This window comes from Prunus mume, linkage group LG3 (genome assembly GCF_029339155.1).
Source record: "Prunus mume cultivar Tortuosa linkage group LG3, ASM2933915v1, whole genome shotgun sequence".
Lineage (NCBI taxonomy): Eukaryota > Viridiplantae > Streptophyta > Magnoliopsida > Rosales > Rosaceae > Prunus > Prunus mume.
Window position 1 is genome coordinate 18,306,946 of NC_142700.1, and position 25,438 is coordinate 18,332,383.

Below are 25,438 nucleotides of genomic sequence, written 5' to 3' on the forward strand. Positions count from 1 at the left end.
TTGCATACAAATCAAGGACGTGGTTAACCATATCTATTTCTCCATCAGTGGCTTTACAGAATAATATCGAATCATCTGCAAATAACAAGTAGGAGAGCGATGGGCTACTTTGGACACCTTGATACCATGCAACAACCCCTCCCGCAAAGTGGTGTAGTATTTGTCGGTCCCTCCGTGCAAAACAAGAACAAATATGGAGACAATGGGTCCCTTGCCGCATAAACGGGTTGAGTGGATAAAACCTAACGGCATACCGTTCACCATAATCTTGTAAGAAACTGTAGTGACACACCCCATCACCCAATTGCACCAGCTATTATCAAACCCCAACTTCCGCATCATGGCTAGTAGAAAGGGTCATTCCACACGATCGTATGCTTTAGCCATATCCAACTTAATCACGACATCAGACTCCGCCCCACGTGTTTTTGTCTTTAATGAGTGGAGCACTTCATGGACAATCAAGACATTGTCCGTTATTTGCTGACCGGAGACAAATGCCGTCTGATTCGGGCTAATAACGTGGGGAAGCACCCGTTTCAGGCGATTCGTTAAGACCTTCGATTTCACTTTATATATGACATTACATAACGAGATCGGACGTAGTTGTGTCATTCGAGTAGGACTCGCCACCTTTGGGATTAACACAACATGGGTATGATTAATTTTCTTCAACATATGCCCTGTTCGGAAGAATGCCAAAACTGCAGCCACCACATCCTCTCCCACAATGTCCCAATAATTATGGTAAAACCCCCCAGTGAGCCCATCCGGGCCGGGTGCCTTGGTTGGAGGTATTTGAAATAGAGCCTCTTTAATTTCAATCGCTGTAACTTCTCGAGTGAGTTCAAAATTGTGTTGTTCCGATACACGATGATCCACACAGTTAATAATCTCCTCAAACTGGAGAAAAGCCGAAGATGTAAAGAACTGTTCAAAATACCTAACTGCAGTGACTTGTATCCCCTTCTCATCATCATGCCATTCCCCTAATTCATTCTCCAAGCCTCTAATTTTATTTAAATACGCCGCGCGTCACAGTTTGGCATGAAAAAACTTCGTATTCTTATCACCCTCCGCAAGCCATTGGACTCTAGATTTCATCTTCCAATACACTTCTTCTTCTTTAATAGCCACTTTGAGATCTCGTTCCAACGCACAAACCTTAGACCGATCAAACTCCGGCGCTTGATAACAGATTTGAAGTTCCTTATTAAGCTCTTGAATTCTCCATTGTGTGTTTGTTTTGGCACCCCTCCTCCACTGCAGCATATTCCCCCGCGCTGCTTTTAATTTTTCCACCAATCGATAACACGCAAAGCCCCTACAATTCCACTTCCAACTATCCTGTACAGCTGTTCGGCAACCCACTTCCTTACCCCACCTATTATCATAAATAAATCTTCTCCGATGTCTCACTTGGACTGGCTCCACTTTCAAGAGAATCGCAGACATGATCAGAGCCTGATACCAAGTGGTGTGAAACCTTGGCATCCCCAAAGTGATGCACCCAAGAGGATGATGCCAAAGCACGGTCAAGGCGTTCTTGTATACGTCCTCCCTCTCGCCTATTGCTCCAAGTAAAAGGGTAACCAACAAACCCCAAATCGAGCAGCCCGCAGTTGACCACAAAATTCCTAAAATTGCGCATACTACTTGTGCTGCGGGAGTACCCCCTTGCTTTTTCGTAGCTTGCAGGATGTCATTAAAGTCACCCAAAAGAACAATCGGTTATGGAAAATTCACCAACCTTGTTTGAAAAGTTAACCACTATTGTGCACGTGTTTTCGCGTCAACACTAGCATAAATGGCCATTAGCCTCCATAAATCTCCTTTTTTCACGTCTTGAATTAAAAGTTCAATAAAACAATCCGAATACTTGGACAGAACAATCAATTGTGGGTCCTTACAAAAAGCACATAAACCACCACTAAATCCATGCGCGTCTACTGCACACATGTACGACATATCTAACCTTCTTTTTAAAAACTCAAGCTTCCGTCCTTTATTCTTAGTCTCCAGCAAAATCACCAAATCCGGAGAGTGGAGCCGTGTAAGCTCCACCAAATTTGGAACTGCAAAGCCCTCCGATACCTTGGCGGTTCCATACGAGTGTTTTCATGACAAGCTGTGAAGACCTATTACGGCTGGTCTACTCCGCCACAGCTGATGTATCAGTTGCCATTCGAGCAATTTGACAACCACCCTCATTCAAATAAAATTCATCTTCCTCCATTCGTTGATCCCCACGCTTCCTTTTCCCTCTACCGCCACTGGTCCGCTCAATGAGTGGTCCTAAATTAAAAGGATCAGAAGACTGTGTGAGGCAAATTCTCTCACTAGTCTCATCACCTGCCCCCTCGTCACCACTTATCCCCAGTATACCAAGTCCAATGGGTTCAAGAGTATCTTCAGCAGCGACATTAAGATCAATCTCATTCCCATTCTCCAAAGAATGTTGTACCTCCTCCAGATGGACTCCTACTTGGTCATGGCCATAGGTATACTTTATCCCACTCTCATCCTGATTATCCGCTAGGTCATGCACATCCCCACGTGCATGAAGAAGCTCCGGCATCATAAGCAGCCTCACGTAATTGTCTCTGTTGTTCCTCCTCCTCCCGCTGTAGCCGTATGATTCCAGCTAGATTGCGTTTAGGCTCAACGCCATTTCGTGCAGCCGACCTCTCCCCATCCTTACTATCGCGGGAGATCACGCCTGCGTTCATGCGACGACTCGTCCCCTCATCCCGCCTCCATTTCCCGATCGTTTGGCTCCCTCGCCGCCCCAAAGCGGGTCCAACCGTCGATTCGAGTGGGATGACGATCCTTTAGCATCAATTTTAATTTCCTACCCGCAAATCTTCCAGCGCCTCCAAATCCCAATATGGGTACTACAACTCCACCATGGTCACTGTTTTAGTCTCCACCCGCCTCTCGAAGTTTCATTCCACACCGCTTTGGTGAGGTGCCCCAAGCAACCACAAAGTAGGCAATATTGAGCAAGAACTCGTGCGAAAGTCAACCCATCGTTCCCCCTCCACCGAACTCAACACACGCCCCGCATAAGCGGCCGCACATCACGGTGAATTCGAACCCGCGCAAACCGTCGTCCTCTCCCATTGGATTTGTCGACCTCGATTTGACCAATCGGACCCCAATTTTGTCACCGCCGAGACCGTCATGCTTAACGATAGGAGGCCATGCATCCGACCTGAACACCGGGTAGATAACGAGACACCGCGATACCCCAGCGCACACGATTTCTCCGCTACGGCACCAAGGAATTGCTAAAGACCAAGGCTCCATATCCGGCACCGCCTCGGATCACGCAGCCCACAAAGCGCGCAGGAAGCGTCTCTCCCAATCTCCCAAAGCGAAACCCCTCAGCGCCCGCCATAACCCGGTGAAAACGCTAATAAATGCATCACGATTGGTGACCGATCGTTAACACCTCCACCACGGTGTCAGTGGAACCCTAAGAGTATCGAAACTTCTTCTTGCTCAAGTTTCACCCCTCTTCTTTCTCTCTCCGGCAACTTAAGTTTCGATCCAAACCGATTTTCCAACTCCTCCATATCCATCAACCAGGGCTCGACCCCACCGTAGTCATGGAGAAGTGGGCGTGGACGAAGAAGTCAGATGTTCAGGACTCACTCTACCCGCCGCCAGCCGCACACAATGATAGGAAACCCTAGCCCCTAAACCTTAGCTTCGTTCTTACGTTTTCTCTCCTTTTAAGATACCCTTTACACATTTGATAAAATATTTTGGTTTAATAAGAATTAGTAGTACAATTTATCCATTTTTTATTATTTTTTATTTTTTTTATAAAATTAAATTAATGTTCAAAATGCTTATGCATCATTGCTTCAAGGCTTACGCCTCATATAGCAGATTAAAAACGCATTGTTTCTACGCCTCGCCTTTAAAACTCCTCACAGGTTATTTCCACAAGTCTAACTGGAGTAGTCCACAGTTCATAAACCCTCTCCTGGATCTTGCTAGCCTTTCGACGATTCTCTCTCCGTAGCTCTCTCTTTCGAGAGCTGGTGATGTGTTTCGAGCTTCACCTGCTCATTCATGTGGCATCATGCCCCCTTCCCTGTTTGCATCCCAAAATCTTCACTATACCTTTCCCCTCAAAGATGTCCTTTGGCTATCCCCCGATTGGTTGTTTTTATCTTCTAGGTGCGTCGATTTCGAATCTGGTGAAGCTGGGGTCCCTCACTCTTCCATCTCGATCTGGTTGCATCTCTTGGATATTGCGGCTAATCCGAAACGCGATCTCTCGTGTAAATCTCGAAAGTTGTGTAGAGCCACGGCAGTGCTACAACTCAAGTGCTTGCACCACATCCTTCCTATTTCATGGTTTCGGTTCTCTCAGCTTTTGATGGATTTGAGGGTTTTGGTTATGGTGGTGGATCTGTGGCTGATAAGCTTATCTTTTGTTTGTGGTTCAATTGTGCATTTTGCTGTTTTATTTCAATTTGTATTGTATGTTTTTAACTTTTGTTTATCTGTTGGTATCAACATCTGGGACAATCTTGGTGTTCTTGTTCATGTGATATCACAGATTAGTTATTCTGCTATGCTTCCTTACTGGATTGCTGGTGTTATAATTCGAACACCATAAACTTATTTGATTCTTCGTCATTCGAACATCTTTATACCTCAACTTTGAGATGGTCCCCGTCCATTGGTTGTTTGAAAATCGACAAATTGGGAAGCATTTTAAGGCTAGTAAAGGCTGAAGAGCTGAACTCACCAACCAGGCCAGCATCATTTACAGCGATTGATGTCAAACAGCCATTACGACAAGCTATCCTAAACCAATTCAGGGGACATCCATTGGAGTCAAAGGTCTTTGAATCCATGAAACAAGAACTTTCCCATAAGAGTCTGCATTATGCCTTGTCTGTATAATGTCTGATGTATATTGCCAAAATTTACATGGAAAGTAATAGCCTATACAGGAACCAACTTCCTCAAACAGAGAAAATATAGAGCCAGAAACAAATTCGAATTAGAGAACAAACAGAAATGGAAACTTCAATAATATTATTCGACTTGGAAAAAATTTGTTAAATCAGAATCACATCCTCAATTTCTTTATTCTTAGAAATTAAAGAATTGGTAATCAATTAATTACAAAGTGGAAACTCTAACCTATACATCATATCATATACAACAAATAACAGAGCCAAGGTGGCCTATAACCTATGCTCAGCTTCTATACTTCATGAACAAATCTCGCCTTCCTCCCACCAGATTTCTCCCAATCTCCATTCAAAAAGGCCTCCTCATCTTGACCTTGCAACTTATCATCTTGCTTGAGGTATACACCCAATTTCTTAAGAGGCAATCCGAGGTTGACCTCTTCACTGCCACAGCCGCACAGCATCTCCAGTTGTTTGAGATCCTATAAAGGGTCCTCAAATTGCACTGACTTCTCCATATTTGAAATGGCACGGCGAGCCGACTCCCTTTGCTTCATCCGCTGCATCGATTTTCTCCTTGGTGGAGAATCAGGTACACCCTTAAGTATCTTATTTGCTTTCAATATTGTACCTGAAAAACGTAGCTTCAGTACATGAATTCGGCTAGCCTTACGTGGAGAAAGATTCTCTGAGGCCTGATCCATTGCATGATCAACAAGGGTGGGCAAGTCATCGTGTTTGGTTGAATCAACTGACTGAGAATCAGAAACCTCAAGCCATTGACTTCGAAGAACGCTAGAAGAAGAAGAGGTCTTGCCCTGTTTCAGTTTGGGTGACGCTGCCAAACCCTTGACTTTGGGCAGAGGTGGAGGACAAAAAGACTTGGGGTTTTTCTCCTTAGCTTCTTTCCACTTGCTCTCAAAAACACCACTGAGATGCTTGGCTGCTGCCTGCTCAATCCTCCCATGCGGATAATATCTTAAAGCATTTGACCAGGTAAGCCTCACATCAGCCGCAAATCCATCAGCGTTGGAGTAGACACCCCTCTCCAATTTGGATTTCACAGTACCGAAATCCATGGGCCTCCAGATGTCGTGGGAATAACTCGGCAAATTCTCGACAGGCTTCTCAAAGTACCTACTCACATGGCGGAGGTTCATTAGATAACCCAAAATTTCAGAACAATCAAAATCAAAACCTAGTTTTTGCCTCTTGCTCTTCTGGGTCTGACAGAGACCATCAAACCCCAACTCCTCCGATTTTCTACGCTTTCTAGCAGACGAAGCCAAAGGAATGATCTTGCCCTGTTTGGGTGAGAAACCCTTGAGCAGAGGAAGAGAAGCAGTTGTCTTTTCATCCACGGCTACTATCCGTTGGCTCTCCAAAACCCTGGAAGACCTCTCTCTCTTCTGCGTCTGAAACCGAAACTCAAACGGAGCAACGCCATCCCCCAATTGTTTACGCTTTCGATTTCGACTAGACGACGCCATTCTCGATTCTCGACTCCAAAACCCAAAATTCACACAATTCTCGGACAGTGAGAGAGAGAGAGAGAGAGAGAGAGAGAGAGAAAGAACCCGCTCGCTACTTTTTAAACCCAAAAATCACAAATCGTTGCTAAGAAGCAGAGAGAGAGAGAGAGAGCTCCTTCTTGAACCTAGAAAACCACTCGATCATGGCAGAAAAACATAGCAAGAACTCGTTTCTTCTTAAACCACTCAACCCAACACTCGGAACAGAGAGAAAAAGAGAGAGAAGAGTTTTGGAAACTAAGGAGTGCAGTGCAGTGATCAGGGTTTAGGGTTTGTAGAGAAACAAAGAGAGAGAGAAAGACGAAAGAAGCAGGGGAATGCGTTGTGGTGCTAACGCTCTTCTTTTTTACGTTCAAAATGCCAAAATGAAGGTCGGTGCTGTGCCCTGGTGGTCAAGCTAGGTGAAACTCATATCCGTAAAACCCATGATGAAGTAAAAACCATGCGGAAAAATGAGAATAAAAAAATATTTTTTCTTTCCTATTCCCAAATGGAGTTATTTTTACCCCACTATCACTCTATAATATTGGGATAGTTGATTGGTTAAAAGGTAAAATAAGAAACAAAAAATGAAAAAGTTTGATTTACTTTACACTATTGTAAAAGTTTTAGTCATTTATATTAATTTAAGGAAATTCTTGTTTACAAAAAAAGAAATTTCGAAAGTTTTTCTATGATAAATAAATAAAAAAGGTGAAAATTCAAAACAATTAATTATGCAAAACAATTAATTCTATGGTGGTAATAAAACATCTTTAACTAAGGAAACGGATCAAGTTTTTTTCAATTATCAAAGAGAACATTTAATGAAGTACTAGTAAAAAATAAATTGCATAATTTGAAAAACAAAAATATCATGAATAATCTACCATCAATAACGCGACTTATTTTCTTTTCAGGTAAATGAATAATTTATTAAAACCAAAGAATCAAGGACAAAAGTGTCACCAGGTATATATGCAACTTATTGATGATATCAATTTCTAACGCATTAGTGAAAAATAAATAAATAGTTTCCAAATTAACCTAGATACAAAGAAAAAGAGAGCAAGATAAATTTAAGCCACAAAAGATAAGTAAAAAGAGAAGATCATGGGGTTCCTAAATATCATAGGTATAGAGACACTCACCTAATCCCCGAATACATGCCCGATTTTTGTACTAGTTACTTATATTCCAACAATATACTATCGCTTTTCTCTCCACACAAAAAAAGAAAAAACAGAAAAAAAGAAAATGAGACAACAAAAACCAACATTTGGATGGTAACAACGATAGATGAGAAGAATATCCAGGTAGTACATCATAAACCGATGTGGAAAATTTATTCCTAATGTGACAGAATGATCTACTTGTATTGTCACACACTTTCCTAAATCCTAATTTAGTTCTATTATCGGTGAGGACCTATTAACAATATATGTTGCACAATTGGTCCAATACATTCCCAAGGAGCTCTAGTTCTAATGGCATTGGGGTGGTGGGTTAGAGAAAAGATAGACTACCTAAGCCCTGGCATAGTCTTTGTGGATAGTTGATTATATCTCTTATAGTGAGCTGTGACTTTTTATCTTTTTTTATCTTTTTTTTTTTATAGTAAATTTAGGTTTTAGCCATAAAAAAAACTTTTACTTTTGGAAAAAACCAAAGCTTTTTTGAAAAAGACAGAAAAACCTCTCAACTTTCAAATCAAAGACATGAAAATGTAAAAGATTCCTTAGGAAATCCAAATATAAGTAAGGGCAATTTTGTCCATTTTAACTTCTTTTAAAAAATTTCTCTCTCCTTTTGCTTTTTCCAAAATCTCCCTTTTTTTTTTTGGGCATAACCACAATAGTAATGTTGGCTAATTACATTTTCTTCTACTTTTCTACCTCCCACTTTGTCGATTACCATTGTCACTATTGTCAATTCTAATAGCCAAATGGCTTATTTATTTGGGGTCGTGATGTATTTCTTACTTTATTCCACGACTATTAAAAAATAGGTGGAAAAAATAACCATGGCCTCTGAATTTTGTTCCACTTTGCCGTCCGAATTTTCAATTTATTTTTTAACCCCCTCAACTTTAAGTTTGTGTTAATATCCCTCAAACATTCTGCTTTGTTACAGTTTTCTGCTAGTTTCCATCAATTGCAACGCACATGACTAATTTTTGGGCCATTTACTTCAATTGATGTTTTAATCAAGCATTGACTTCAATTTTCTCAACCTAAAACCCTTATTCTCGATTAGATACGCAAGTCATGAAATCGGGTGAGAGGCTCGAGTCATACATGGTGAAGGTGGGTTCAAACAAGTTTGAACTGAAAGGGACAAAAATGACCCTCAATTTAATGGATAGAACCAAATTGGAAGTCTAAAGGGCAAATTGGAACATAACCTATAGTTCAGGGGGCATTGCTCAATTTTCCCCCAAATAATATAAATAAATTACAAAACTATCGCCTTTCCAACGAACCTTGCATTATGAGACTATTATTTCATTGTTTATGTTTACGTTTTGATTTGGATTATTCTTTATTTATTTATTTTGGACACAGTTATGGATGGATTTAGAGTTGCTAAGTGCACCAATGAAACTTTCCCTTTTGTTGTGCCTATTTTTTCCTTTACTTGTTTGGTGGTTTTGAAATTAAAAGGGAAAGGGCCACTGTTTATATATTCAGGACTAGGGATGGTAGAAATTCCCGTCTGGTCCTCGGTCTTAACGGGGGAAGATTTTAGGGTCAAACGAGGATCGAGTATGGGGATTTCCGAATTTTAAAAATCCCCAACGGGTACAACCCGGGGATGGTATTAATGTCTCCTTCTCCGAACCCAGCCCGATAATTATATGTGTTAATGGTTCATACCAACACTGTAAGCCGAGCCTATCAGAGAACACCACGTGGTCATAAGAGACTAGATCGCCCTTATACTGACCCGACCATATGGACTACCCCGGGTGTCGATAAAGGGCCTCCTAGCCAAACTTGACAGGAGAGAGTGTGAATCAATGATCGGGCATGCGAACACCGACCTGACCACTGGGATACCGTGTGTGACCAGGCACGATTAGACCCATGTCGAGTCAATCACTCCCTCCGCTTGATAAACAACCTGGCGATGGAGAGGGATCAATTAATATGCCTCAACTGCAAAGCCAGGTGTCGCATAACATTTAATCCTTGATAAATAGCCTGGTGATGGAGAAGGATCAACTAATGTGCCTCACATCCAAAGCCATGTGTTGCTCTGCCACTTAATCCCTGTCAGATAGCATGGTGAACAAGAGAAGTCATTTAATGTATTTTAGTCCCACCAGGGGGAAGAGGGAGATAAATATCTCTTCCTTGGATATTGATCCCCCATTCTCCCCCCTATAAATACCTTTCCCCTGTATCAGGACAAAGGTAATAAGTATTCTCACCTAAAAACCCTACATCTCTCTCTCCACCTTTAAATTACTTCTGACTTAGCCATCATAGGGGGTTCAACTAGGATACACCCAGTCTGCTCCTATTATGATAATTGTTCAAAGTGTATAGATCATCTCCGGAAGGTAGTTCAACCACGCGATTTGGTGTAAGCCTTAACTTTAACCCAGGTTAAGGCCACTTGCACCACGAGAGGGATGCCCGGTTTACAATATGTTTCTTTTTATATGTCTTGTGGATGTATTTGATTGTACTACTAAAGCTTATTGAATCAAATTTACTTTGATTTAAATATTTAAAAAGTTTGTTGCATTATTTTCCTTGCCTACTACATATCCTTATGTGAATCTCCTAACCTCGTGGAGCTCTCAGGGGCTGCAATATTTGCTAGAAAAAATGAGTAGCTTCTATATTTCTTAAACAAGCTTGAACATAATGAAAATTGAAGGAACCAGTTGTGATTTCACATGCATAGCAGTAGAGTGAGTGGATGCCGTCAACTTGCAGGATCAATCACATGTTTCTTCATGTGTTTCATAATTCTGTACATGCAAAAGATTGATATCACAAGAAAACACAAACCTACAAGGGCTACTAATTAAAGTTTATATATGTTTCCTAGATTTATGATTAATCTTCCTAATATTGCTCCACGTGACCTCAATTAGTTTTAGCTCAGTGAGAAGGTTTTGTTTCGACTTGAAGTGGAAGTAAAGAAAATCGATTCCTAGAGCTTAGTTGTTAGAATGCAGTCAACACCTTTTAAAATTCGTCAGAAAGAAACTACCCATCTCACACCTCTGCATGAATATCTTCTGTTCTGTTTTTCTAATATTCTTTTTGTTATATTTTTTTTTTTGTTGAGAAAAAAAATAATTATATTCATAAATTAAGCACAAAAATCATAAGAAAGAAGGGTCAGTACAAATAATCACAAAGAGTTAATACAAAGATGGAAGCATAGTAATGTTAATCCCGATACATAAAAACGCACTGACAACATCAAGAGCACAAGATGTATCTCTACTAATAGCCTCATAATTAGGAAATGAAACTTTAATTTGATCCGGTAGTTTTACCTCAATTTTAATTCAGTTGTTTGAATCCCACATAATTTCAATTGGGTCAAAATCTATGATTCCGTCAATTTTTAGACTGTGAAATCATGTGCAATTGCGTCAATTTCTCATAAATAAGAGTTAACGACACACATGTTTTAAACCGACTCTGCACTATAGAAAGATAAATAAAATTTTAATTAAGATTTTCCGTAAAAATTTGCTTTTATAATACTAGGAGAAAATTGGCCGGACTTGTTTATTATTGAACAAGTTTGATCAGCAGAACACTTCAATCAGAGCCACAAAAGTATATCAGAACACTGTCAACAACATGAAGATTTTGAACCATTCACACAAGGAAGGGGATTTCTATTGACTCCTCGCAGATTTTCTCTACATCCCTATATGCTTTTTTGTTGTTTGATAATATAGGTTGGATGGATAGTAGGGCGTATTTAACGGGATGTACATAGAATTCTTCAACAAATAATGATCTTCTAGCACCTAACCGGAGCACTAATAGAAAAATATGACTTCATCTAATTACATAGAATAATTTTATGAGGCATACGGCGAGGAATTTTTCAATGTGATATATAACACTGTCATTTAGTGTTATCGATCCACTAATATTGTAATATGTATATATGTGTTAATACTATATTGTAAAGAATACACCATTTGCATACTTATGACACATGAATTAATAAATATATGTGGATTTATTAATCAATACTATAAATCAACGTCCAAAATGTTAATGTGAATTAGATTTATTTCTTTGTCACTTCGATTCCAAATACATAAGCATGCTACAGTATTATTCTATGTGCCAGCAAAAAGCACCAGTCACTCACACAGAAAAACACAGTGAGGGTGATACACCATCCTTTCTAAGGGCCAGTTTGGCATTCTTTGCTTATGAAAATAATCGATGTCAGATTTACTGTGAGAGAAATCAGCTGTGAGGAAAAATAGTCTGGAGTTTGGTAAACTTTTTATTAAAAGAGTTGTTGGTACTAATTTCCGCATAATCAGAAAATGATTCTCGCATAATCATTAAACCTAACACTTCTTCGAAACTGATTCCTGCATAATCAGAAAATGAAAGCACCTCATTAGATGCTTTTCTTTGTAGCTTTCTATCACAGCAATTTTCAACAATAAGTGATTTTATCTTAGTTTACCAAATGGGTTGTGCTTCCCAAATTTTTTTAAAAATCACTTATCACCCCAAATAAGAAATGCCAAACGGGCACTAAGTCTAAATTGTTTGTAAAAGCTATTGCGAGTAATTTTAAGAGAATCTCGACGGTACAATGGAAATTTTATTAATAAAAATGAACTACAACGGGTTATTAACACTATTAATAAAGCTATTGTGGGTTATTTTCTTAACTTCTCTATGATCTTTTTCTTTTTCATTTTGGTCTTTAATTTCCACCTTGTGAGCGTGACAATTAAATTAAGCACATGTGATTTGATTTACTGCTAGAAACATCCAGACCGTCAATGTCGACTTATGTGAAAGATTCAGATCCTCAACGCTGATGTGTCAAATTTGACTTCGGATTGAATACAAAATACAAAAACAAAATGGAAACCAATTCTGAGTTAATAATAATAAGATCTATATTCTATAACCAATCGGAGTAACTTTCATTTTAGAAATTTACCATCACTTCACTTTGATCTATATCTATGTGGAGGAGGCTTATCTTTCCGAATCCAATCTGATCAACAATTACCTACTTATCCTTAAACGGCTCAATCTTGTTTATTATCTAAATTAATCAGGATTAACCCCCCTATACCTACCTACCTACTCCTTCTTTCACTTTTAACCGAGGCTCACCTCCTATATATACACACACCTCTCTTCAACCCTATTTCTTTTCATCACTTTGCTTTCGTTGTTTTGTGCTTGCTTGTTTTTTTGCTCCCTTACGTTTTCTTTTTTGCAGAAAAATATTTGCGTCTGAGAGCCTACAAGGTAAACCACCTTTCTCTTTCCTCTCAAATTTTCTTATGTGCTGAAATATATGCTTGAAGCTCTAATCTTTGACTTTTATTTTCTGGGGTTGATCAGAGATTGTATAGATTTTCTTTGTTAATTTGTATTTATAATTGAGTTTCCAAAATAAGTTCTGTTCATTGGTTTTTGAGGCCTTTCCAAACTTTTTTTATTCTTCTTCTGGGACTAATATTTATTTCTTGCAGATGCCGAGTGAAAACCGCGATCAATCTGACAAAGAACCGTTCGTCGAAATCGACCCCACGGGGCGATATGGGCGGTACAACGAGCTCCTAGGGTGCGGTGCAGTGAAGAAGGTGTACCGGGCGTTTGATCAAGAAGAGGGCATAGAGGTGGCATGGAACCAAGTCAAGCTACGTAACTTCACCAATGACCCTGCCATGATCGAACGGCTCTACGCCGAGGTTGGGTTGCTGAGATCCCTGGCAGACAAGAACATCATTACCTTGTATAATGTGTGGCGGGACGCAGAGAATAACACCCTCAATTTCATGACAGAAGTTTGTACAAATGGGAATCTGAGGGACTATAGGAAGAAGCATAAGCATGTTTCATTGATAGCCTTGAAGAAGTGGTCCAAGCAGATCTTGAAAGGGCTTGAGTATTTGCATACCCATGAGCCTTGTGTTATCCACAGAGATCTCAATTGCAGCAATGTCTTTATCAACGGGAATATTGGCCAGGTACTGATAATTGATCACTTCAATTTTATTTCATTTTTACCTTTTTTGGGGTTTTTTATTATTATTTTTAATATTCAGTTTTGTTAATATATATTTTTAATTTATGGTTCAATAGGTGAAGATTGGTGATTTGGGATTGGCTGCAATTGTGGGGAAAAACCATTCAGCGCATTCAGTGTTAGGGACCCCGGAATTTATGGCACCAGAGCTGTATGAAGAGGACTACACTGAAATGGTGGACATATACTCATTTGGGATGTGTGTGCTAGAGATGGTGACCTTGGAAATTCCCTATAGTGAATGCGACAATGTTGCTAAAATATACAAAAAGGTAACCTCTGGGGTAAGACCCCAATCCTTGAACAAGGTCAATGATCCGGAGGTGAAGGCGTTTGTTGAGAAGTGCCTCGCCCAACCTAGAGCGAGGCCTTCTGCAACTGAACTTCTTAATGATCCATTTTTTGATGAAGTCGGAGATGATGATAACAAAGAAAATGTTTACTCATGATCAATCATGGCTAAGTAATTATGTTGTTAGATGTGTTTAATTGACTAGTTAAATATGTGTTAGTGCTAGTTTAAATTCTTTTTTTTTTTTTTTTAAACTCCATGTACGAATCGGGGTTGGGTTTTAACTTCTGAATTGGTTCCTCTTTTTTAGAAGGGAAATTAGATAAGGATAGAGTTTTGGAATCATGGTGTTGATTTTGTACATAGGATTTTCACATTACAAATTAATTGTTGTTGTTAGATGAAGATTGGGTTTCTTTTTGTGGTTTTGCTTGAATTGTTTCCAACCTATGACGATTTCTCTGTCATATATTTTTTTGCAATCAAAATAGGTTAGTGGATGGAGGTACCAATTGTTTATCTATATTTTTTTCCAACTCTTCACAGAAGTCGACTCTCATGTAAAGCACTCTCCTGCTTTTGAAACGTTTGCTTGTAGTGTTGAATCAAATTAAAACAAGCATGGATTAAATCTTAAGTTAGATTATTCAAGCAAAGTCAGAGAAAAGAAATTAAAATTGAAAAGTAATTAATGAAAAAAATTAGTGAAGTCAAATGTTTGATTAAGCAAAAGGGATTTTAAAATTTGAGAAAGGGTCTCTTGGCGTGAAGCAAAACACAATGATGAAGAGGGTTAGTGGGTGGGAGTGGCCAATTGCCCTTATTCCCCTTGTGGCCTTTGCTGTCACACACACACTTTGTCTTGTGGGAAAGACATGGCAGTGAGTTGCTTCCATTTCTTTCCAAGCAAAAGCAAAAGGGTCGGTCTTTGCGTTGCATCAAACCTCCGTGAATGGCTGGTGATAAAATATAAGAACAGTGTTCCCAAAATATAATTCATTAATCTTATCCGATTTCTGAAAAAAGAATATTAAAGATCAATAACCCCTAAAAAAGAATTAAAATATAAATAACCCCATTGTGCAACCCCTAAAAAAAAAAAAATTCGAAGGAATTGGAATTGATTGCATTTATAGCCAACTATATATTTGTCCTACATGAGGAGACGTGCTGAAGAATGTAAAAATGTCATCATCATCCTCTTCATTTAGAGTTCTAGATTTATGTTTTTATTGTTACAGTCTTTGGTTTAACCAAATATGCTTTGTTTGATGCGGCAAATCCGTGTTGTCGTGCCTGGCTCTTCTTGGAGACATATCATATTTTTATTTATTTATGATGTTTATGTATCCCCTTGGAGTTGTTTGTCCACATAAAAGTTTTAATTTTTAAAGGCCCAAGTTTGACAAGTTTATATTGTATACATTCTTTAGAAAAAGGTGTGACATTCACACCGTGACATGATGTTACTAATTTAAGTATTATAATATGGGTGAATAATATTGATATATCATAGAATAATATACGTGTTATAACATAAGTGGATTGATACCACAATGTGACAATGTGATTGTAACACATAAGAATTCCTTGTTCTTTTATTAGATTTGTCTAGGGTTGGCACGGGTACGTTGGAGCCAATGTACACCCAAACGACCAAAAAGAACACTGCAGGTGCAGCCACTCTTCGGTTTGGTCAACTCGGCCGTTTTTCTGGATATTAAGCCCTCTAATCGTTGTAATCTTTAGATGTCCTCCTTGGTCTGTTTGAACTTCATATGCTTTATTTTAGGCATAATTCTAACTTTTTGCCCCCAGTGTTGTTAAAATCTCAATTTACTCCATATATTTTAGACCATCTTATTTTGCACCTTTGCACCATATGTATTTTTATTCAGGTTCTCACTTTGCCCCATTCTATTAATTCCGTCAATAAAATCTTTAACTTGCTAATATGACATAAGCACATCATCAATTTAGCCATGACATTTTTTTAAATTCGATTAATTTAAAAAATATATATTTAAATAGATTAAAAAACCTGCAGGATGTAACTGACAGACGTATATGGCCCTTGAAGAAGAAGGGATGAATTCTCAACATTCATGGTCGCGCCGGCGTAGCCAAATAACCGGCGGGATTGAACTGTGCCTGATACAATTTTTACCATCCACGCAACTAAGGTTAAAATCACATAAAATACTTGCAAGAATAGTATATATGATCATGCAAGGTCGTTCTCCTCAAGGACTATTTAGCAATTTATGTAAAAATAATTTCCAATTAACTACCTAAAATTAAAAGTTGAGAAAGATGATTATGAAATTATTTTATACTAAAAACAAATTTTAAACAAAAACAATTACAATTAGAGGAAAGAGTTTTAAATAACAATTTATAAAAGCACTAGGGTTTCACCATCACCTAGCAATCCTATGAATTTTTACCAATTACTTATGATTCGCACATGCCACTTTAAAGGTTAGGTTTTCCTAATTTGAATTCTGCTTAGAACGTATATCCAACATGCAACCCGTCCAGACGTTCGAAACAAATCTAAACATGAAAGACTCATTAAATTTTGTGAAAACCCTTTGAAAAACTATTCAACGCTTAAGATGTGGTGTTCATCTTAAGTGAAATTACAATTATTAATCACAAGAAGCCAGCATCAATTTCAGGAAACCTTCCGACCAAAATTGCATCCAAATACTTTTCTAAAAATCTAATGGTGATCAGGTATTAAGACAATTAGATAGTTTAAAACATTGATTAACAATTCAAAGTATGCATGCAATCAATCATAAGCAATTAAATAAAAATTACATATTCATGCTAATCACCCTAGCAAAATAAAATTAGTTACGCATATTCATAACTGAAATCATAGAAAATATTATTAAGAAGGAAAAGAATGAAAACACCTTAAAGTTGCAAAAACTCCAAAACCCTAACAATTGCTCTCCACAATGTCACGTTCAAAAGCCAAAAGAAGTCACCAATATTGCTGTGAAAACCAACTTAAATAACAAACAAGCTGGCCCCTCCAGCTTTTCTATCCCCACAAAGAAACTAATTAAAATAAAATAATACAACGACATAAAGTCCAAATTAGGCTAGGAGAATCTGCATTTAAACTGTCCAGCCACGTTTTGGCTTCAAATCTCTCCAAATCAGGCCCAAGATGGCTTGTTTTAAAGATAAAAATATTCTGAACACTTCTCCAGAAGGCCACGAACCAATCCAAGGTCATTTTGGGCTTCAAAGTGCAATAAAAGCCCAAAATATCACTATTCCAAAGTGCGCACTTCTACTTTATTTTATTGCCAGAAAATAACAACTTGGTAGAAAAATATGAAATTTTGATACGATCAAGCTAAGTGACTTGCGAAAGTCCTCCAACTGGAATTACTTTAAAATTCGTCTATTTGATTATGTTTTGCTCCAGAGGAAGTCGAAAGTCCTATAGTTGAAATATATATAATTCAAAATATTAAAATTCTTCTAAAATATTAACCAAAAATAGAGTTAAATATATAATATAAAACTACTCATCGGTGCCCAGCCCCACCTCATTGTTAACTCTCGTCTCTTGTTTTTCTTCATAGAGATGTCCAACTTGTAGGTTGTTTTTATATATTTATACAAAACTTTTTGGCTCCTAGTCATACCTATCCTATGTTTTAGACCATCAACCTAATCTTGGTAGCTCCGGAACATTGATTTTTACCCACACCCTATCTATGTTGGCCCCTAATTAATTATGATGTCGTATAAACTATGTAACTATGTAACCACTTGACTTCCCTAAAGACAAAAACCAAAAATAAATAACAGTCATTACCATAAATTAATCTTTCTACACAGATAGATTATAGACATACCCGTCAAAATGTATCATCCAACATACTTAGTGCCCTAAACTTCTAGTCCTCCAACTGAAATGACTGTACCACAACAATAAGCATCAAACCAACCCGTTCATGTAATTTTGTGGCTCACTAATTAGTCAAATTTGTTTTATTTTGTAATGCAATATGTTACTGAATGGAAGACGGACCTAGCTGGCTTCACTCTTACCTTCAGAATGATTTCTATTCTCTGCAATCTATTCGTGAATAATTAAAATAATAAAAAGCAGCAAACCAAAGTAATGCAGACTTGTTCAAATTGTGGAATTCATCTGATACGTGGTTTCAATGACTTTGATAACACATTGAACATAACGAATTAACAAACACTTCCAAACATTGGTTATCTCACACATTGAAGAAAATACTTATGAAACTTTGTAGTATACAAAACATGTCCTCATCTGACATAGTAATTTGTGAGCCTATATACTTGCTTTGAGATGCCTTCAAGACTTTTGGGAAAAAAGTGAAAAAGAAAAAAGAAACTGTAGTTTATCTCGGTTCATTCAGTTTCTGATGAGTCCAACAAAGAAGTAGAGCCAACAAAAATGCTGAGCAGGAGATGTTTCAATCTGCTTTTGAAGGGGCTGATATGCATCGGGGTTTTTTCCTTCTCGATCGCAGTATGTATGGGCGATGAGTCATCAGAATATGAAGCTTTGCGGCAATTCATTAGAGCTGTTGATCCTCAACATGTACTCAGCATTGGCTACAATGTGTCTATGCGGCGAAATCCCTGCATGCATAAGTTGAAGGGTGTGAAATGCAACTCACAGGGTACTTCGGTAACGGAAATCAGGCTTGAAAATCTGAATCTTAGAGGCATACTTGATGTAGATTCACTATGTAAGCTCCCAAATCTTCAATATGTTAGCTTAGCAAGAAACCAAATCCGGGGAACTATTTCTAACTCAATAGTGCACTGCACAAGGCTAACCTATTTGAATCTAAGGAGCAATGTTCTGAGTGGGAGGATACCTAAAAAGGCTCTGAGTAAACTGAAAGATCTAAGGAGATTGGACATATCTGACAATCATTTTACTACCACCAGCCCACGTTCGAAAGAGGAATTTCAGCATTATACATATGTGAAGAAATCAAGGAGATTGCAGAGAAATGATGCCTTGAAAAACCAGGAAAAGGCTGTGGAGTCGGTGACCATAATGGCAGCCTCAGATAGCCCAACTAGTGGCAATCCTAATCCTCCCGGTAAATCGTGGTACAAGAGATACAAGTTCATGATACCATTAATTGTTGGGATTGGCTTCTTTCTCTTGTTCACATACTTTGCGGGGAGGAAGGCGGCGAAGTTAGCTGCAGATAGGGAGATTATGAAGTCGCTTCGAGACTCGCCACACAAAATGCCTCTTCCTACGATTCAAGAGGAAGAGAAGCCAGAAGAAAATCGCTCAGAGCTTGTGTTCTTTGTTGAAGAACACGAGAGCTTTAAATTGGAGGACCTCCTTGAAGCCACAGCAGACTTGAGAAACCAGACCTTTCGCAGCAGCCTTTACAAGGTAATACTCAAGAACAATGCTCTATACGCAGTCAAAAGGTTGAAGAAATTGCAGGTACCCTTTGAGGAGTTTGGCCAAACAATGAGACAGATAGGGAACCTAAAGCATCCAAACATTCTACCTCTTGTTGGTTACAATTCTAGCAATGAAGAAAAACTTCTGATCTACAAGTTTCAAACCAATGGAAGTCTGCTAAACCTGCTTGAGAGTAAGTTGAGATCAAATATTTCTATACATTGCAATGCATCAACTGACCAATATATACACATACACAAACAGAACATTCATCCTTTTGGCTTTTATTCACAACCCAAAACAACCTATAGATTTATGCAAAATAAAACGAAACTTGAATTTAAGTGGGGGCAAATACGTATATTTCTCATAAATTTTGAATCACTTAGAATTTACAAGGCCCTTATTTACTTCCTACATTTTGATTATGCATGCCTTTGATTATCTGCAGGCTACATAGAGGGTAAGAGGGATTTTCCATGGAGGGTTCGGCTATCCATAGCGCGCGGCATTGCAAAGGGCCTAGCCTTCATATATCAGAGATCTGATGAGTGCATCCCTCATGGGAATCTCAAGCTCTCAAATATCCTCTTGGATGACAACGAGGAACCCCTAATTAGTGAATACGGGTTTTCAAGATTCTTCGACCCCAAGAAAGGATGTGTCATTTCCTCCAGTGGTTACACAGCCCCTGAGAAAATGTTATCAGAAAAGGCTGATGTTTATAGCTTTGGAGTGATTCTTCTGGAGTTGTTAACAGGCAAAACAGTGGAAGGAACTGGTATAGATCTTCCTAAGTGGGTCACTGCCATGGTTAAGGAAGAATGGACAGGAGAGGTTTTTGACAAGGAGGTTGCTAAAGCTGCAAAAGAATGGGCCTTTCCTCTTCTCAACATTGCCCTAAAATGTGTATCAGCTTCCCCCACAAACAGGCCAACTGTGGCAGAAATTTATGAGAGGATTGAAGAGGTTATGCATGACAATTCGAATTCATCAGATTGCACAACCGAGTGCGGCGCCTATCAAGACAACTGCTGCATGCTTCACTCCATCATACCTGAGACCTGGGACAGTCCTGGATCAAATTACTAGTTGAAGGTTTTACTTTGTATGCATATTTTCGCTTACGTCGATATCGGATTGTAGATGATCAAACAAGCCTTTTCTCTACGTTCTGCAGAAAGAAGTAGCCCGTTGGGTACAAATGATCTGTGTATTTCCTACTGCTAGATAAAAAAAAATGCAGCAGCCAATGTATTTATTAGGTGCACTACAAACTTATGAGCATGTCAAGCTGCATTTCACGATCATGCATCTTTGCATGTCGCAAATCGAAGACTACCTGTGTATAATACAAGCAGACCATAGTTGATCCATATTCATATTCAGAAGTGCTTACTACCTAATTATGTTATGTGTATATAGCTGCAAAAAAAAAAAAAAAACAGAATTATGTTAATTGTTGATGCTAAAATTTGATCAAGTAGGGTGAAACCCTCAAATCACACAAGCACGACATAACGCGATTACATCGGCGGTCGATAGCTTTTGTGTTTCCACCATATGAATTAAGAGTCACAATTTACATAAAATGAGACCAAAAATGAGAGTGAATGAAGAGAGAGGGACAACCCCTTTTAAGGAAAAATAAATGGGCCCTTCCACTTGTGGGCTTGGTCCAAAAGTTTGGAAACCCACACAGAAATATTAATAAGAAATAGCAAAGCTTCCAAATTTTCAATCAAATACATCGACTACTTATTAGTTTAGTGGTATCTCTCTTCTCAATATTAGAAGATGTTTCAAGTTTGAATCCCCGTTCGAAAATAAATTAAATTAAATTCAATCGAGGAGGTTTAGCATCATTGTTAGCTACCAATTCTGCAAAATGAAGAATCTAAAGTGCAAAGTGATTAGTTGCTAACAACCACCTAAGTTGCTGCATTAAGCTTGTCTACTTAAAGCTTTGAGCTTACATGGGACTAGGGAATGCTACTTTTGTGAATGGTGGTTTTTGGGTCATGCTACATGTGGCCAAGGTTGCATCAGTAAAATAGCATTTTCATAAGGCTTATTTTGGCCCACCATCAATCAATGTATTTATTTAGGATAATATTTTCTGAAGTTGGAGAGTCACCATCCATTTAAGATCAGACCAACCAATAAATAGCAGTCATTCAAAAGCTGGTTAAATATGTGCATCAACAACAAGATGGAAACATAGAACGCAAGTGGCTCAGCTATCAAATATCACCCCTGGCATGTTGTACTGGGAGTCCATCCTAAATACTGCAAACAGCATATGCCATGAGAAACTTCAACTTGGGGCAATATTTGATTAAGTAATTTCAGAAGCAAAAGCTATTGGTGTATGTGGCTTGATACAATACTTATAAGCCATGATATGTAAGCTTCATATCGAAGAATACAACGATAATTTACAATTGAAATATAGGTGATTCAATACAAATGTAAATCTTACATCTCATTTTGTTACCAGTTAATTTTTATATCAAATCATGAAATAACCCTAAAAAAACTTTTTAATTGTTACTTCTTTTTTATTGAAGACAATGTACTTGATAAAAACTGTAAGATTGAAAAACCTACTCTCTTCCAAGATTTATGACATGTACTGAAAGGGACATGGTAGAAGCTTGAAGAAAAGTCCCAATTACAATTGATATATCATATATCATATATAAAGGCAGCCCAAGTCATTCGCGTGAGGCTTCCTCATCCATGATCTTGACTAACAAGCCATATTAGGATGGTTGGGACATTTCTTTGCTTTCTAGGTTGTATTTGGTCACTTAACATTGTCAACATATCAGCATCCAGAAATTATCTTAGATGATATTATTTATTTTTAAGACACATCTTAGATGAAATTTAATTCCAACACATCCTGACCCATTTCTCATAAAAGAGATAGGATTTCTGTGTGGGCAGTATTTTGACCATTGTCAGTACTCAATATTAACTTCCTTGAGCGTTACATACTCCTGTTTTTTTTTTTTGGGTGTCAAAGTTAGGAAGGGAAGGAGAAAAAACTGACATACACAAGTAACGTGGGGTTTAGACCAGGACCACTGTAACGCATTAAAGACCTAAGCCAATTCCAACTAACACCCTTGGACCTTAGAAAAATATAGGATTTCTTTTTGGTACTCCTTAATTATTATTATTTTAATTAGTAGTAATTCTTTGGGACAACCTAAAATAGGCCCTTGTAACTCTATGCACTAGCCTAAAATAGGCCCTAGAATTTTTAATACAAATTTATAAATAAACTCAATCCTAGACATGTATTTATAAAAAAATTCAAATACTATTTAAACATAGAAACACACCCAAAATCAACCCCAAAATGAACAATTGTATATTTTTTGGGTGTGTTTATAAATGGGTTTTGAGTGTGTGTAATGATGGGTTTTGGGTGTGTTTATAAAGTGTTTTGGGTGTTGGGTTTTTTTATAATTTCAGCTCCCATTTTGGGTGTTTTAGTGAAACTCCCAATTTTTAATTAGTAATTATTTTTTTTAATTAGTAGTAATTTTTTTTTTAATTAGTAGTAATTTTTTTTTAATTAGTAGTATTCTAGACACTAGCCTCTATGCACACGCTGCGATATGCTTTTTAAAAAATAATAATAACAATAATTTTAAAAAAAGATAATGGGTAATTGTGTTCTATAAAAATAGAATCCATTATCTGATTTTCCTTTTAATTTTAATTTTTTTAATATGAAAAAGTGTGAATTTACCATATTATCCTTATTTAATTAATAATTTTAATTCTTAATGTTTGCATTAATCATTTTACCATTCTCTGACTTTTGCTTTATATATATACTAGCCTCTCGCTTCCGTAAAAATTTTAAATTTATTTTCGAATTAAAAAAAAAAGATAATGGGTAGTTGTGTTCCATAAAAATAGGATCCACTATCTTATTTTTCTTTTTCTTTTAATTTTTTAAAATATGAAAAATTGTGAATTTATCATATTATCCTCATTTAATTAATAATTTCAATTCTTAATGTTTGCATTAATCAAAGACATTTTTTGATATTTTAAATATTTCACCATTATCTACCTTTTGCTTTTATATATATAAACTCACCTATTTTTCAACTTCTATGACAAACCCAAATTTAAATATAGGTTCATAATTATCCTAGTATCAACAAAATAATTTTGTAACGCGAGTAACTCAAAATCGAAGGATCTTGTTTCTCATTGTTCTGAGTGTACAGCTATATTTGCCTTCAATATCATATGTCATTGTTAGATTTTCTTTTTCTTTAAAAACACATTTGATTAATAACATGATTTGACGCCTCCAGCTTGGATCAGGCAGGCATTTAGGCAACTCATTATCAGTTAATTTATTGGCCCACTAGCCAAATACCAGTGGGTCCTACATCCAACCTTTCATGTGAAATCATCTTCCCACTTCTGCCTTATCCTTCACTATTCCTCCCTTAAAAAACAACACTCCACAATGATCATGTTCCTGAATTGATACCCTAAATTGTATTATGTTAACTTCTAAATTGTATTTAATTACCTGCTCTTCCTCTTTAAGTACACATGCAATAATGTTCTTTGCCATTATGCAACTACTCGAAAGCAGCTTCTGCGTGGATGAAAAATTATTGTGTACGTCTGATACACCGATGATTTGACGTAAAAAATATTCATTTTATAACACATCATAATTTAATATCTAACCTTCAATCCTAAAATGGTGAATCAAGAGCTTTGGGTACTTGTTATAATTTCAATTTATTTATTTTCTACGAAACCACTGGTTTTTATTTTATAGGTATATTTATTTTCCCAAGCTAATTCTTTTCCCAAACCAAATTAGGTGAAACACAACTGTTAATATTTAATCTTATGCGTATACCATCAGTCTAACCATTCCAACATAGTTGTTCAAATAATATATATATATATATATTTTTCTTTTCTTATAGTTAAATTATATATAATTTGGTGAACAATGTTTGGAGAATATCATTTGTGAAAGAAACAAACATAGGGAAATTTCCAAAACAGATTGCTTTCTACTTGCACTATGTTGGAAAAGTCGAAATTGAATTCTTTAGTTCACTTCAAAATTGAAATTTATTAATTATTTTGGTAAGTCCAATAGTATTTTAGTTGTTTTTACAAAAATAAATAAATAAATAGCGCAAAATGACTTCTTTTTTTTTTTGTACCAATAACAGCTCCTTTTATTTTTTTTACATATCATTGACAATTACATTCCTCTATATATTTGCTTTTTGAAAACGGTAGGGAGCCTCAAAATTCCTTTTAGTGTTCCAAACATACAATTTTTGAAGTTGATACGTTGATGAAGTTCGTTAATGTTTTATCGATACAAGTGATATTGAGAGAGGGAGAATTCGAGTGTAGGACTCCGACTGTAAGAGTAATTGCTCTTAATCCCTTGAAGTTAGCCAAAATTTAATTTTGATACATGTTACACTAAACAAATTTTGTTACATTAAACTTTATTTTCTTTTGTGGTCTCTATTTAACTCAATCTGTTTGAACAGCTGGTCAACCTGCTGTCCCGTCCCTATATGCAAATGCCACCTTTCTGTTTGTATCTAATTTTATGGGTTTTCAACTTTTCAATAGCAAATGGATTTTCTGTTTTTGATCGTGAGGCTGATCTTCTGTGTGGTCACGCCGATTCTTATCCTTTCTTCCAGTCCATCATCCATGCATAAATTAGGATATGCATTGTTTCTCTCTCTCTCTCTCTCTCTCTCTCTCTCTCTCTCTACCTATAGATTTTTCTTCTATGAGAATCACAAAGCACAGCAATGTATAATTGCATGTGGTCCTAATGCTCCACAATTAACTCACACAAGAACAAAATGGGCCACAAAGGGTGACATTTCCATACTTCACTTAATCTGCAACTTGAAAATGACAATTTATGAAGAATCTT

At 37.2% G+C, this 25,438-nt stretch overlaps 2 protein-coding genes and 1 pseudogene across 2 annotated transcripts; 2 read left to right on the forward strand and 1 right to left on the reverse strand.

Moving 5' to 3' along the window:
* Positions 1 to 5,040: 5,040 nt before the first annotated feature.
* On the reverse strand, positions 5,041 to 6,729 carry LOC148918974 (uncharacterized; annotated as a pseudogene).
* Positions 6,730 to 12,789: 6,060 nt separating this feature from the next.
* On the forward strand, positions 12,790 to 14,426 carry LOC103326634 (putative serine/threonine-protein kinase WNK11). Its single transcript, XM_008228881.3, has 3 exons — positions 12,790 to 12,945; positions 13,173 to 13,670; positions 13,786 to 14,426. The coding sequence occupies exons 2-3, from the start codon at positions 13,173 to 13,175 to the stop codon at positions 14,176 to 14,178; spliced, it is 891 nt and encodes a 296-aa protein (XP_008227103.2). The 5' UTR covers positions 12,790 to 12,945; the 3' UTR covers positions 14,179 to 14,426.
* Positions 14,427 to 18,483: 4,057 nt separating this feature from the next.
* Positions 18,484 to 20,559, forward strand: LOC103326640 (pollen receptor-like kinase 2). Its single transcript, XM_089049455.1, has 2 exons — positions 18,484 to 19,660; positions 19,919 to 20,559. Exons 1-2 carry the CDS (start codon positions 18,484 to 18,486, stop codon positions 20,557 to 20,559), a joined length of 1,818 nt encoding a protein of 605 aa, XP_088905581.1.
* The last annotated feature ends 4,879 nt before the right edge of the window (positions 20,560 to 25,438 follow it).